This window comes from Aquila chrysaetos, chromosome 5 (genome assembly GCF_900496995.4).
Source record: "Aquila chrysaetos chrysaetos chromosome 5, bAquChr1.4, whole genome shotgun sequence".
Classification (NCBI taxonomy): Eukaryota; Metazoa; Chordata; class Aves; order Accipitriformes; family Accipitridae; genus Aquila; species Aquila chrysaetos.
This window is the reverse complement of record NC_044008.1, coordinates 280,894-297,313: the sequence shown is the minus strand read 5'-3', so window position 1 is coordinate 297,313 and position 16,420 is coordinate 280,894. Positions and strand designations below refer to the sequence as shown.

At 49.0% G+C, this 16,420-nt stretch overlaps 1 protein-coding gene across 1 annotated transcript in view; it reads right to left on the bottom strand.

Moving 5' to 3' along the window:
- The window catches only part of SHANK3 (SH3 and multiple ankyrin repeat domains 3), a 372,381-nt gene that overhangs the window by 279,065 nt on the left and 76,896 nt on the right, over positions 1 to 16,420 (bottom strand). The window contains exons 6-9 of the mRNA XM_041123382.1: positions 13,059 to 13,210; positions 12,579 to 12,746; positions 11,349 to 11,465; positions 9,949 to 10,026 (exon numbers count right to left, since the gene is read on the bottom strand). Coding sequence (XP_040979316.1) covers positions 9,949 to 10,026; positions 11,349 to 11,465; positions 12,579 to 12,746; positions 13,059 to 13,210 — 515 coding nt within the window. The remainder of the gene's footprint in view (positions 1 to 9,948; positions 10,027 to 11,348; positions 11,466 to 12,578; positions 12,747 to 13,058; positions 13,211 to 16,420) is intronic.

Sequence of the window (16,420 nt, the reverse complement as noted above, 5' to 3'; positions counted from 1 at the left end):
GGCCCTGAGCACCCTCAGCAGCCATGGGGCTGGCCTGTCTGAGCAGGAGGAGAGACATCCCCAGGTCTCTCCGGTCCGGACGGCTCAGCGAGTCTGCAACACCAGGCACAAACGCGGGCTAGGAGACAGCAGGCAGCAGTCCTGCTGAAGATCTGAGGGCTGCAGGATCACAAGCTGAAAATGAGTCAACAAAGTCACGTTGTGGCAGAAAAGGGAAAACATACCAGGATTTACAATTAGCAGCCTCACCTCCAACACATGTGATGTAACCCCTCCGCTCTGTGCTGAACAGGTTGGGTTTCAGCTGGAGAAGGCTACTTCTAGGAACAGAGTTAAATAAAAGGTATGGGGAGAATCCAGAGTAAATCAATAGTACTGATCGGATTATGCTTTCAAGGTCTCTGCAGGAAAGCCTGTGTGCTCTGGGATATTCAGCCCAGAGAACAGAAGATCAGGTGGGGAAGGGGTGATCTGACTGTAAAAACAGAAAGAAGGCAGCTGCAGCGAGGACAAAAATAATCTGTTCTCAATAACCATGGAAAAGTAATGGGCTTAAAATTCAATAAGAAAGATTCAGGTTAGATGTCAGAAAATGCTTTCTGAGAGTGCAGACAGCTATAAGCGCAGGAGCAGACTGCCTCAGGAGGCTGCAGCCAGCGCCCAGCACAGTGGGGCTCACAAGCAGGTGAGCAAACACCAGGCATAACACTTTCAGGCAGAGCTGATCCTGGGGATGGGCAGAAGAGCCCAAAAAAATGACCTCTCAGGTTCCTTCTCAATCCCACCGTTCTACTGCCTTTGCCAACGGTGCGGCTGGCTCTGAACGAGGGGACCACAGGAAAGGTTGTCAACTCTGGGCTTAGGGAGGTGTTCAGTGTGGCTGCCTGCAGCATCCTTATCACAAAATGGGACAGGCATGGTTTGGGCAGGTGGACAACGAGGTAGGTGGAAAGCTGCCTGGACCACCAGGCTCAAAGGGTGGTGATGGGCCATACGGAGTCCAGCTGGTGGCTGGTTACGAGCCCATCCTGGCCCAAGGGCAGCCGGCAGGGCGAAGGCAGGGATTGCTGCCTGCTGCTCAGCGCTGGCGAGACCTGTCAGGATACTGGGGCCAGACTGGGCTCACCAGCGCAGGACGGACATTGAAGTAGTGTGGTGGGTCCCGTGGGGGCCTCGGGAAGGTCGGGGCTGGAGCACGGGAGGTTGGAGGAGAGGCTGAGCGTGGGGTTTGCTCAGCCCAGAGAGGAGAAGGTGAAGGGGAGACCCTACTGCAGCCTGCGGCTCGCTGACGGGTGGGGAGAGAGGACAGAGCCAGGCTCCTCTCCGAGGTGACAGGACGGGACGAGAGGCACAAGCTGCAGCCAGGGACGTCCTCCCTTCGTGCCAGGAAAAGCCCTTCACCGGAGGTCGGTCGGACACGGACTGGGGCCCAGAGAGGCCGTGGGGTCTCTGGCCTTGGAGACGCTCAGCACTCATCCAGCCACAGCCCTGAGCAGCCCGTGCTGACGGGCACTGCTTCCCACAGGGCTGGCACTGCACACCTCTGCGGCCCCTCCCCACCTCTCTGATTCTGCAGTTTTACAATGCTATTAATTTTACATGCAAAACTGTAAGTACCTTATACCCCATGAGCTAGGAAAGAAATTAAGCTGTGATACTGAGACACACGTCCTGCTCTGCAACATGTTTGAGGGATGAATTGCACCCATGCCCAGAGGGGGAGCTCGGCTCCCCACGCGAGATGCTGCTGCCCGTCCCTGTGCCACTGCCCAGTGGCACCGTGGGCATCTCTGCCAGCCAGCGCATCCCCTACCCTCCATCCGACCATCACCAACCCCAAGCACCACCTCGGCTCTGCAGGGAGGCAATCTCCCTACATGTACCCCTGATTCAGGCAATGATTTCCTTATGTCAAGCCCAACGTTTGTCTGCAGTGCTCAAGTTAAAGGCTGACTAAAACCTCTGACACATGCTTGACTTGCACGGCCAAGGTGAGTCCTGCCAGTTGCAGATGCCAGCACAAGTGAGTGAATGCACCACAGCCAGAGCAGCTCTACGTCAACGAAGCCTGTACTAATCATAACAAGAAACTTTGTTTACTTATAGCATGATTACCTACCAAAAAAAAAAAAAACCAAAACCAAACCCCAAACCAATAAAGCCACCCACCACAAAAACCTGTTTAGAAGAATTGGCGGGGGAGAGGAGGAAGGGATATCACAAAAATGCAGCAATCAAAAGGACAGACAAATTTTTGACAGAAAAGTAGCAGCTCTGACTGTTATATTTCAGTGAAATCAGAAGAAAGTTGAAGCAACTACTTGCATACTCTTTTTACATTCTGCATATAAGCCTGTATATGTATAAATGGAAAAGTTCAACCATGAGTATCAGAGGACAAAGAAATTTGTACAAAATTGACATTTACTGATCATTAAGAAACTTGTCTGCACTTCTAAAACCTACATCAGACATGCTTGGGATGAGCTAACACAAAAGATCCCATAGCTCCATTGACATATAAGTTTGACAGGAAAGAATCACGATCTGTGTTTAGTTTCAGCTTGATACCAGAGTCACCTGCTTACATATGTAAGCAAACCTTTAGATCAATATGAAAGAAAATTATGAGGGGATTTTTTCCAATAAATAACACTGAATTATTATCTCTTGATTATTAAAGCTTCCAGTGCAGAGTTCACATTTTGATAGGTCCTCATAGCCATCTTTATTGGCTGTAAAAGTTATAAATGTAACACACTCACACATTTATACCAAAGCAGAGTGGAAATCAAAGAGAGACAAATAGTTACACCATACAACCAAGCTGTGTTTTACAGGTAGTTTTTCTTATATGGCATGATATTGGTATTAGAAGCAGCACTCAGGCACCAACAGCACTGGGACCTCAGATGGATCAGCCCTGAAGGCCACAGCCTGGACATCAGAAACGTTGCTGAGGAGACAAGGGAGAAGCCACCTTTGACTTTGGCCAAGCAACATGATTTGTGGAAAACACAGATGAGAAGTCTCCATCCAGAAAAGGCACATCGAAGGTGTGGTAAAGTATCTTCCACTGCTGCTGGGAAAGGAGGATTGGAAGACCACATGCAGAAAGAACGATGACTTACCAGTGACTGTACACCCACGTAAACACAGATGTGAACTAGAAACACCCCCCCCCCCCCCAATACGCCATTTGTTTCCCTTTGAACTACCACAGGAGCTTAAGCTCATCGCCATCGCCCCTCTCCTTCCAAGACTGAGCACAAAAGGTACAGCATGCCCGTTGTCATTTCAGATCCTCTTCCACCTCAGAGGAAGAAGTCAGTGCTTCAGCAGGCTCTGGGAAAGGCAGGTGTGCAATAAGCCTGCACGTGGACGAGGCTGCTTGAGAAACTGCAACTTCTCAGCCAGCCTGCATGTACATGTGCACTGCGAATGACACCAAGGCAGCTGCACCCTTGCTGCAGAGAGGTCCTGAATTCCTTCCTGCGTGCACCAGCTGCAAACTGCTCCACCAACACCACTTCAGCTCTGAGATGCTGCAGTAAACAGCACCTAGGAAAGGCAGGGGCCAAGCTCCAGGTGTCCACGCCAGAAATATCAAGGCTAGAGATATTCAACAAGTGATTATGAAGTCACTTGGGCACTGAAAGCACTCCTCTGATTAGGGCTGGAGCCTCCACTATAGCCAATTACAGCAAGGTCTGTGATACAGCTATTGTGCTTGACCCACAGACCTTCCAGGAACATACAGGGGCAGCATAAGGAACCTCCAAAACTTTCCAGACTAGAAAGATCCACCTTGACATTGAGAACACAAAGTTCAGACTCCACATCACAGATGTGAGGTTTGGGAAAGAAAACTGGGAATTTAACATTGTGAACAAGATAAAACTTGGATGCTTCTTAGAAGGAAAATGTTGGCATCTCTTAACAGGCCACTGAAAAATACAGTGCAAAGCAGGTGATGACCTGACCATAAGGACCTGGACTCCTCCTACTTTTTACACAGGGGTAAGGGCAACTGGAAAAGCTACTTCTATAAAACAAAAGGTGAAAAAATGACCCAGAGGTTCAAAATGCAGGGTTGCCAGCATGTGACCTGGTTTAATCCCATCAGAGTACTGGGCTCCTGAGAAAGAAAACAATTAAGTGAGTCCTTAAGAGATATGAAAACCAGGGAAGAAAAGGAAAGCAAGATCGATGCACTGGCAGAGACTAGCCAAGTGATAAGAAACCAAAGAACTTAACCCAGCTAAGGCAGGGTCTTACCCAGTTCACACCAATCACACAGAGCAGCTGGGACTGATGGGGAAAGAGATGCACAGGCACAGGTAGCAGAAACAAACTGGTACTGCTACCGAACAGCAGCATTTTAGGATTCTCCTGCTGCTTACAGAGAAATCTCCATGTGGAGGAGAGCAAGGTTCCTGCAGTGGCAGCAAATCCCCAGCCCCATACAAGGCAGACTGCTGAGGGACAGGAGTGGCACAGATGGCCCAACCTCTTCGATACAGAGGTAGGAAAACCAGCAGTTATCTCAGAGATACAGGGAAGTAAGACAGATGGAACCTTCCATGTCTCATCTTTATCTGTATAGAAATTAGAACATTACACTATGGATGGGTGGACAGCTAGATGGGGAAAAACTGGTTGGATGGTCAGGCTCAGAGAGTGGCTGTTAATGGGTCATTCTCTACCCGACAGCCAGTGACAGGTGGAGTTTGCAGGTAACACCAAACTGGGGGGAATGGTCAACATCCACAAGGGCAGGGCTGCCATCCAGAGGGACCTGGGCAGGCTGGAGAAATAGGCCAGCAAGACCCCCAAGAAACTGAAAAAGGACAAATGCAAAGTCCTGTGTCCAGGAAAGAAGCAGCTTTAGCAAGGACACAGACTGGGGAGTAGTTCAGCAGAAAAGGCCCTGGAGGTCTTGATAGATAGCAAGCTGGATTAGAGCTATGAGGACAGTGACTTCTGCAAGAGTAGAGGGTTGCACACTTGTTAAGGAAGACCCCATCAAACAATTTCTCATCAGCTGGATGTCGAACCCCAGTGTGACACAGGAAGGCTGTTTCACATGGTTTGTCTACAACACCAGGTGTGGATCATCATTCTGATGAAGTTCAGCTTGCAAAGGTAATTTCATTTCCAAGTCAAATAATGTGATTTATATGCTCAGAGAGGGACACTGTCATTCACAGAATTTGAAAGGTCTTCTCTTTTGCAGTCACTCTGTCAACCTGAAATTAAGGAAAGGGAAAAGACAAACCCAAAATACTGCAGTTGAACAGCAGCTAGCTTTTAATACTTTCATAAAAACTGCAAGAAGCCATAGACAAGCTGACCTGGAGGACTTTGAGCTATCAATAGTCCCATGCAAGAGAAAGACTGAAGTAGTGATGGTGGGTAACCTTATCACAATATAAAAAAGCACCTCTTGAAGAACAAGACCTATAGACAAGTCTTCACGCTCCTAAGAGACAAAACATTGCCTAATGTTGCCATCATGAACTTAAACTTATGAATACAAGATTTCAGCTCCCTGGGATCCAGCACAAATCACTGGTGGGAGGGCAGACACCACTGACTCAGCCACCATTCACGCTGTTTGCACAACTGCCTACCCATGGGCCTGTCCACACATTCCAGTCCTCCGCTAGGTACCTTCCTGTTGTTTAAATAGGATGGTGGGTTCACCACACCAACAACAGCAACTGCCAGTTTTCACAGTCCCGGCATGAGTGCCTGTCCTTCCCATTGCAGGCTCCTGACCCACGGCATGCTCCAGCAGCCAACACCCCAAGGCCAGTCAGCAAGCACCTCAAGGCACATGGGAGGTTTGAGAGAGAACTAGTGCTTTGCCAGCACTTTGCTTCTGATAAATGATACTGCTAAAGCAGCTGGAAGGAAAAAAAACCAACCAACCAAACCCCAACTTTCTTTTCATCCAGTGCATTTTGAGTATGCAATATCCTACCTGAAAAATGTCATCTCCATCCTTCTGTGAGAAGAACGTATTTGGATGAGGCTGGGGAGCTTTGGGAAAGACTGCATCTGCACAGGGGACTCTTAGACAATTTATGGATGAAAAGCCAGCTAAGAGCAACTGAAGAGAGATGCAGGTACAAACCTGCCTCAGGAAAACAGGGATGCAGATTGCCAGAAGCTGGGAAGATATTCTGGGAAAACTCTCACCATAAACCCACCTTGCTCTTGCACTCCTCCCTGAAACCTGCTACCAGCCACAAAGAGGTGAGACTGCTCCAGGCACTCCGGCCCCACCACACAAGCCATACACCGCACTCCAAGTGGAGGTCAGGCAGGAGGAACTCAACACAGCAAGAGGTGGCACGCCACCCCAGGCAACGAGCGTGCTGATTTGCCTCAGGGAAGATAACCAAGTAGATTACAACTTCTAAACCCTCTAAATTACTTACTACTATCTTGAGTCATCTCAGGCCACTGACACCAAGCTATCTGATTAACAGTAGCAATCAAATTAACAGGAGGTATGTGCAGTAAACTGACTAGATAGCCATGCAGCAGCAGAGGTATTTACATGAGCTCCCAGCAGCCACAGAACTGTGGGGCAGCACACACTCCCTCGTACAGGCTCAGCTTTCCTCTGCTGTGCTGAAACTCCATCATAGAAAGGCAGCACCCCATTACCACGGCCACACAAAGACAATACAGGAGAAAGCGCCAGACTTTGCAGCAGACAGTGACTTCATGACATGCTGAAGTCTCAAGCAAGCAATCCAAGCAGGGAGCCGGAGAGTTTCTCTTTGAAAGCTGGGAACTGAAGGCAGCACATCACACTAGTATCAAATTCTGGTTTCGATTTGCCAATAAACAAACTGAGTGGATTACCAACAACAGTTTTCATTCTCTGGAACAGAAACTTCCAATTAGTCGCACTACTTCAAAAAGGAAGATACAAACACTGTTTTTCCCTCATTAAGAGCCACTAGGACTCTGCAGGACACAAGCAAAGTCAGAGCAGGAGCCATCTGCCTCCCTCCACCACCTGCTACACCACCCCATGTCCTGCAAATGCCCAAAGCAGTACGATTGCCCTTTCTCCATCTCTTGATTCCAAAAGTTCAGTTCATCTCAAAAAGGAGGAGTAGTTTCCTGCAAGAAGCCCTTCCCTGGTGTCACGGTTTAACTGCAGCCAGCAACTAAGCACTACGCAGCTGCTCAATCACATCCCCCCACCCAGTGGGATGGGGGAGAGAATGAGAAGGAAAAAGGTAAAACTCGTGGGTTGAGATAAGAACAGTTTAATAGAACAGAAAGGAAGAAACTAATAATGATAACAATAACAATAATAAAATGACAATACTAATAAAAGGATTGGAACATACAAAACAAGCAACGCACAATGCAATTGCTCACCACTCACCAACCGATGCCCAGTTAGTTCCCGTGCAGTGATCCCCCCCCCTCCAGGCCAACTCCCCCGTTTATATACTGGACATGATGTCACACGGTACGGGATACCCCTTTGGCCAGTTTGGGTCAGCTGTCCCGGCTGTGTCCCAGAAATTGGGAGAACTTCTTGTGCTCCTCCAGCCTTCTTGCTGGCTGGGCGTGAGGAGCTGAAAAATCCTTGAGTTAGTATAAACACTACTTAGCAACAACTGAAAATGTCAGTGTGTTATCAACATTCTTCTCATACTAAATCCAAAACATAACACTATACCAGCTACTAGAAAGAAAATTAACTCTATCCCAGCCAAAACCAGGACACCTGGAAATAAACATTTTTACATTAAACCAGAGAGAAGGCAGATGGGACTATCCTCAATCCCCAGGGCAAAGCTCCCTGGAGAGCAGCAGCCTCTAGGCAAAGCAGGCCTTGCCACATCAAGCCCTTTCCCCACCCACCTCCAGAGGCAGGAGATAACACGGAGCAGATAGAAGAACGTCTGAGCTAAGGTGGATTCACAGAGAACAGGGCTGCCCACCAAGGGCTGAGCTCAGGCAACCTTCAGCATTTGCTGTGGTTAGCAAGGTCACACCAGTCACTCAGAGCAAAGCTGCAGTGGCACTCGTGTTCGTGGGCATGAGCACTGGAGCCAGTCACCCCACGATCCCCGGGCCATTGTGGAGGGGAGGACAAGCTTCCCCTCCCTGCAGACAGGCACACACACTGAGTCACACAAATGACACTCGCAGCTACAGAGCTCCACCAGCTACAACCAGACAACTATCACTTAATAGGCAAATTAATTGCACGGCGTAAATCTCAAGTTCCTGCACGTGACAAAATACCAGACCACCTATAGGGATGCTCAATTTGACCTTCAAGGCCCTTTTTCCTCTCAGCATCCAAGCCAACATGTAGCACAGCTTGTAAGGAACATGGTCTCAGTCTTAACAAAGAAATTACTTTTAAACAAGACTATAAGCTATGTATTCATTTCCTGAAACTACATAAGCATTTTTAGTTCATCACACCATACACACAAGTGATTCATAACCAATTATCTCCACACAGCTGCCCAATTCCTATATACAATCATGGTAAGTACACACGCAAGTTCCACGTACTCTTTTTAGGACAGTATGCTTAATTTGCATTAAAATATACTTAAAATTAATTTAAATATCCTCATGCAGAACACATCACCATTGCAGCAGCTTGCGGCAGGGGGTTTGGGGAGAACCACAGCCAGTTCACCACAGCTGCCAGCAAGTGGTCAGGTCAGGTCAGAGAGCATTTCAGCTCCCCGGTGTACTCATGGCACACACGCTGCACAGGGATTTGGTGCCTTTTCAGTGCAGTTAGGCCCTTGGGACACACGAGGCTCACTGGACATACCCACTTCTGCATGGGAGGCAACGCTGGTGCAGCACAACCCAGCGTGGCAGATTTCCAGCATGTGCAGGGCATCTGCCCAGCAATTCCCTGCCTACCTCCCTCAGGAGGAGGTGCCGCTCCAACAGCCGCAGCCACACACGTACCACGAGAGCGATTGTGTCTGTAATAAGGCATCTTTCTCACAGGGGCCACACATGACATTCACAGGGACTGTATGACATCATCATGGTCACACTTGAGACTCCATGGCCTAAAGCAGCTATAAACCACACTGAAGGAGAAGTGAGAAAAAGCACTTGTAAAGGGCTAATAATTAGCGAGCTCATCTGCAGCTACCCAAGCTAGCATATGAGTAAGACACTGACAGACACTCTCTGCTCTCAAGGGACACCTGAAGATTAGTATTAGCTGGACACTGAGTCACAACATTTCTGAAAGGTCCTCAGGCAAATGACTGTGCTTCAATAAGAGCACAGACAGAATGGCTATTCCAAGTTCAAAAACTTCAGAAAAGAAGGGCAAAGCAGACCTTGGATAGGAAGAGACCTCCTGCATCACAAACTACAGCCTGCAGGTAGCCACTTCCTATGATTTGCAAACTCATGGAAGGAGTCACACTGGAAAATGACCAAGTTTCCCTTTTCCACCTGTGTTACCCAGCATCTTTATCAGAAAGCTATTCCAGAGTTTCACTCCTCTTGTGGCTAGAGGTCTTCTAACTTGCAGTTTAAGTTTATTAATGGCAAGTTTAGGTTTATTAATTTTTGTGGCAACACTGTCCTTTATTTCTAAGCATTCTGCTCCTTCTCTAACATTTACTGCAACATTTCTACAGCCAACAATAATGTCTCCTTTTTGCCTCCATTACACATGGCCAGACGAGCCAAGCTCTTTCAGTCTCCCACCATAAGATACCATGTTCACAGCCCTTTCCACCTGTACCACACATCCTCTTTCCTCCCTCCTGCTCCAGCAATTAAACTGGTGTCAGAATAGACATCCTGAATCAATGGTTTTGTTCCATTAAGCTTCATCCCACATGTGCACAAGACACCTTGCAGAGGCTGCCCTTGCCAGGGGCCTGCTGGAGGGACCGGAGCTCACTGCCTCACCTGGAATGCTGTCTGGCTGTTGTAGTTGCGAATCTCTTTGCTCGCACCACGGAAGAGGAGAACCCGAGCGCAGCTCTCCTGTGAAAGCAAGCAAGGGGGAAAGGGGAAGAAACCAATTAGCACTGCAGACTAGTGACAACAAAGAAGCAAACCACATGGTTTCATTGCACTCAGAAAGCCTCCTTTGGCAAGGGCAAGGAAGGATGCTCAACCCCTATGAACTGGTCACCCCAAACCCCAAGCTGACCAAGTCCACCCGCCTGTGTGCGGCTCTGGGGCACTGGCACCATGGCCATGCCTAAACACCAGCCCAAGAGCACAGCTACGGAAACAGTGGCCACCACATGTTCCCAGGTATTGCTATTTCCTAAAGCCTTTTATTGTTTTTGTTTTGCATGCTCTGTGCTTTTGAATGATGTTAATTCAACATGTTTATGAGCCCCTCTAATCTTTAATGCTGCTCTACCCACCCACCCCAGTGGACAGGGTACAAGTCCTTGATGTGCAGAACATACCTACCACCTAACAAACTGCAAATCAGCCTCAATGTACCACTGTCTATTGCAAAACATAACAGTATTCAATTTTTAAAGCATAGACACCTCAGAACTGAGAATTCCCTTTATAACCAGAACACATAATACAACATATAAAATCTCTAAGAAGAAACAAGACCTACAGGAGAAATCCCTAGATACTGACCTCTGCATCTCAGAAAGAGAACGGTGGGTGTGCAAGATCAGACGACTCTTCCACCACCCTCAATTTCTCCTGAACTGAGGTTAGCGACCACACAGAAAATAAAAGAGAAATGGTGCCCTATGTTGCCTGGACAGTCTTCTTCAAAATTCAGAAATTAGTAGTAAGAATTTAGGGCTATTTGTGAGAAGGACAGGACCCCAGTCCACACACCTTCCCCAGAGCAGAGTGAAAGCCACAGGATGTGCCCAACAAACCTCACCTGCTGCAGGTGCCTGCCTCAAATTAAATGTGAGCACCTGGGCCAAATTAGCACTCTCCACCCAGGCAAACTGCTCCCCCACAACCAGTGATGGGGGCTTGCTGTGAAGGAGGAATAGGAACCAGAGGAAAAACTACAGAATGTGTTAGGCAGTAAATCAGCAAAAACATCTTGGGAATGGGAACAGATTAAACAATGGACTCTTCTCTGGCCACCTGCCTCTTGAGAAATCCAAAGTCAGGCTGGTGCTACAAACAGAAACAGCCTCATCTCAGGACAGAGCATGGACACAATTCAGAAGAACCTTGCTGAGTCTGGGAACAGTAATAGCAATGAGAAGGTGCCCCAGCCCAATGTTGTGCTCGCTCTCTCTATCTCAGGCAGGCTGGTCCCCCATCTACTCTTTCTTGTTCTCATGCCCCAAATCACACAGGTGTACCTGGTTATAGAGAGCACAAATATGAAGAGCAGTGTTTCCTGAGGCATTCTGTGCAGTCATATCAGCTCCATAGAAGAGAAGATGCTCCAGGTGCTGAACGTGCCCATAGCGACATGCCTGCTCAAAATGCAAAATGGAAAAAAGAAATAGAAAAAGAAAATCAAGGAGCAGCAGGAAGATGATAAATCCCGTAACATCCTCTGCTGGCTTCATCCATGCTAGAAAAGTTGAAACAGGCGGGACTTGTAACCTGAAAAGTCCCATTAACATGCATGCACACACGCTGCTGATCCTTACAGCAACGTACATCTGAATACTTGTCAGACAAATTACCTCTACACCAATTTCAAATTTGGGATCAGTATCATACTGGTACTAGGCCCTCCTCCAGACTCTCTGATATCTCTGTATAATTATCCAGTGAAAAGAAGCCCTGAAGCACAAGCAGGCAAAGAGGAGGGCAATAGCCCCACACCTCTAGTTAAATGGTGTGGTATTTTCCTCTATGTTTGGTCCATCCTGGGACCAGCAGTCCTCAAAGATCTCCCAAGGCAAGGTAGGATGGAGGCAGGAAGGAGGACAGTCATATCCAGTAAATCAAGATCACAAACACGCACCTCTTGTTTTTTCATTCTCATGCATTCATCCTTAGCTGTGCCAGTACTCGTCCACCTTGCGGAGGGCTCACAGCTGGGTACTTTGGGAGGCCACGGGCCCAAAGACAACTTGCCCTCCCAACAAGGGGACTCTAGGCACAGCCAGCGCTTACTCCGTTCTCCCAAAGGGTCTCGGTCTTGAAGCACAAAGCCAGCTCAGGTCCCCTAACCTCTAGCCCATGTCTTCCCTACGTCAAATCCACTTGTCAATGTGTACAACAGGGACAGATACAACTGTGGTTTGGAACCAGGATGCCTCAGGCATTGGGCCGAGATCCCAAAGCACTATCCTATGAGCCAGTCATAATCTGGGAGGATCCCAGACACTACTGACCAAGGCCAGAATAGAACAGCCTGAGCATTGGCCTCGGATGGGAGCCACAGCTGGCACACCATGTGCAAGTCCTCCACGCAGGAGCCTGGCTCGCTGTGCCAGCCACCCCTGCCAAGCAGTGCCTCCACTGTCCGCCAGGACACTGCATCCCTGCAGCACCTGAGGGGATAGGTCAAGCCCCTCCATTGGCAGCAGGACAGCGGTCACCCCATCCAGATCCTGTCCCACCGTCCGGCCCACCTGGTGGATCTCCTGCCAGCCGTTCTCATCCATGCAGCCGAGTCGGGCATAGTCGTGCAGCAGGAGCTCGCAGCAGTAGGGATCCCCCCCCACCATGGCACTGTGGTACAGTGGCGTCAGCCCCCGGCTGTCCTTGTAGTCCGGGGAGGCACCCAGGTCCAGCAGCGTCTGCAAGAGAAGTGCCTGCCTCACTCTGTGGCTTCAGGCAGCTGCGCATTAGGGAAACCTGCCCCGCACAGGGTCCGGGAATGCTCCGGCCACGGCAGCGGGCAGCACTCGCCCCGTCTTCCCCACAAGGCTCACGTTGTGAATGTCACGCTTTTGTAATGGGCTGTGCTCCCTGACAGCAACGCGAGAGATGCTTTGGCCCAGGGAGGGCACAACCCTGCCGGCAGCCTGGATGGGGTGGGAGGAGGAGCCGGTGCCGGGGCGCAGGGCAGCAGGGAGGGACAGCCCCCCGCAGCGGCTCCCCTGACTCACCAGCAGCGCCGCGTGGTTGCGGCACCGGACGGCCTTGTGAAGAGCTGTCATTCCCTCCCGCGTCCGGAAATCCAGGTGTGCTCCCCCGTTGCGCAGTGCCTTGATCATCTCGGCGCTGAGCTCCAGCTGAGCGGCCGCGGTCAGAGGACACTCTGCATAGTCCCGGGAGAGAGATGGGTGAGAACCGCGGGAGCACCCACCCCATCAGCGGGCCCCACAGCACCACTGGCCTCTCGCTGAGCCACGTCTCCTGCCCAGGCTCCAGCAAAACGGGGTACTCCTCGCTCCCCTCAAGGGAGCTGCACCAAATCCCATGTCCACTCCCAGCTCCGCTCAGGCACCGGTGGTCTTCCCGAACACCGTGCATGCACGGTCTGAGCCAGCTGGAGGCTGCCCATCAGTTTCTTTCAGGTGCTGATGAGAGTCCTGCAGAGGAGAAGGGGAAGGAAAGTGCTGGCAGTTTAACGAATGGCAGAAATGCCATTGCTGCCTCTTACACTGCAGGAAAGCACGCATCTGGAGACATCATTTATACAAAGAGGAGAAGGAGAAGGGGGTGAAAATCGGTATCCTCATTCCGTTTTTCCCTGCAGCAAGGCATGGAGAAGGGGCTGCTGTTCTGGGGGGAGACACACAGCTAGGCACCCCAGCACCATCACCAGCATCCACTGATCTGTCCTGAGCCCCTTTGTGCACAGCTGTCCCACAGCTGCTCCTCACCGCCTCACATCACCAGCAGCAAGCTCCAAACCTGAAACACTCATCCCAAATGGGAGGAAGGCCCCTCCATCTGTGCAACCCCATCCCTTCCCTCTGAGGAGCCTGGCTTGTCGCGCAGCAAAGCCTGCACAAACTGGTTCAGTCCCAGCTCCGACCAGGAAACAGTACCGACTCCCAGGACTGCCCAGTGTGTAGGACTTGCTCCACTTAGGGATATAATTCAAGCAGACAGTGGAAGAACTATGGAAATCCCCTTCAGCAGTGCACCCCCACGAGCCCCCAGCCACCCTCTGCTTTTGTTTTTCGGGTGGGAGCAGCAGCCCTGATGCACATCCGCTGCTCTCTATCGGTGCGTGCAGCTCCAAAATGCAGAAAGGCACCTCTGTGCCAGAGGGGCAAAGCCTCTTCCAACACCTTTCCCTCAAGGACCAGATTTGAGCATCCATCTCTCAGCCAAATGCTACCCTGACACATGTGCAAGCTAGAAGCACAGCTCGCCTGCCCGTGCCTGCAGGACCCCGCCGTGGGTCTCGCACGGACTGGTGTGAAGGACCTCTCCTTGGGCAGGGGCCACGGTGCTGACACAGGAGGGGGGTTCTGTCCTACCCTGACCGTGTTAGGGAGATCTGAGCTGCAAAAGGACCCTGCTTACCTATCCACAGGCTGATTTGATAGCACAAAGAAGGAAGAAAACTGTTCTTTGATACAAAATGATTAAAGTCTCCTTAAGAGACAGAATGTTTTTCTGAACATTTTGATTATAATTAAATAAACTTGTTTTCTTCAGAGTGCAATACTACCCCCCTCCAAAAAAAAAGTATGTCTCCTTTCTCAAGCAAATCCCTAGGTCTTTACATCCAAATCCCCCATACCACAAATGGAGCAATGTGGGCACTAGCTAAAATAAGATGCCATCAGCTAGAAATAGTCATGTATTTTTTAGAAAGGTACCTAATTTGCACATAAATTAAAATGTCTCAGCTTAGTAGAAATAACTATTTAAATGAGAATAATAAAATTGTTTGAGATACAAATAAAAAAGCATATGAATATTAATTTTAGAGCATTGCTATTAGCCAAATTTTTAAACAAGACAGGCAGAGGTCAGACAAGGTTCTGTGGCTTTGCTAAAACTCTCTGGGTTTTGTGCTACGAGACACCATATAAAAATGAAGATTACTGAAGAATGTTGTCAAGAGGATTAAAGATGGGTTCACCAATAAGAGGAATCACCAGTAAATGAAAAAGTTACAGCTGGGTCTTCTAAGGACCTGTCCTCAGCTCAATACTGTCAATCATTTTTAACAACAATCTGGAAGAAAATAGGAAGTAATCTCTAAGAAAGTTCACACACACACACTCTATGTTGTTATATACGGCAAAGTCAAAGGTATAATAAACAAGAAGGCTTCATGCATTCATTGCCCAATGTCAAACTTTAGCAGAGGACAGGTGCAATGCTTTATAGCTAGAAAATAAAGGATGCATTTTTAACATGAAGGTAATTACCATTGTAACAACATACGTACTACATGGGAATATAATGGTGCCCTATGTACTACATGGGAATATAATGGTGCCCACACAACTAGCAACATCACCCGAGAATAAGCAGTGGAAATATTTCCTTAGCTCAGCAACAGCTGTGAAGATAAGAGTTTGGTGGAGGGTTATTGGTAATGCTCTGCATCCCTTCTCACACCACGCGCAGCCCCTGGGAGAGAGCAGTGCCAGGCGCAGCACAAGAAACGGCGGAAAATGCCACCACTTGTCACAACTAACAGACGAATGGATGCACTGCTGATGTGGTGCCGGGGGAGGTTCTTGGAAGACCTCGGTGGAGCACACAGAGACATGGCTGTGGTTTCTGTGGTTCAGAAGAGCTGGGCGGCCGCGGTGGAAGCACAGTCCGCTCCTCCACCAAAGCAGGATGGGGATGCGGGGGTCGCAATTCACACTCCCACTGCACACCAAGGGAGATGAAGAGCAGGTGACCGTGGGTGAGCTCCTGGGGCAGGGGAGCCTTTCTCCTCCTCTCCACCAACACCAAAACCACGTGCTGTGCAGCTCCCCAGCTCTCACACCCCAGCTCTTTAGCTGGGGCCACCTCCAGCTGAAGGCAAAGGGAAGCTAAAGAGCAGAGTCTTGTGAAGTTATGGTCTTTTAAGGACCATCACTTATCTTCTGTGCCAAATACCATCGCTTTACTTTCTGTCGTTATCGCTGACTTTCAGTTACTGCTTTTTCGCCATAATTTCTATAAAATCTCTTCCTTATTTATGGATATTTTTAATTATTTTGAGAGCACATATTTGGCCCTTGCAGTGTGATAAGAACTCAGACTACTAGAAACTTCAGTATCTGCTACAAACCATACTCATCAGTCCCTGCTCCAGGCACCTACCTCCATTTCCACAGGCAGTTAAATCACCGGTCTTTTTTCAATATCTCAGTTTAAATGAGACAAACTTTTCAAACAGGCAAAAGACACAGAAAAGAAGGCTTCAATTCTTCCTTTAGTCTCAGTTATTAATATGCCAAATTCAATTGAAAAATCTATCACATTATCTTGAATCCTGAAGACTGAGAAAGGTCCAAATAGGGCATTTCAAGATGCACTGAATGAACTGCAGCTAGCAATT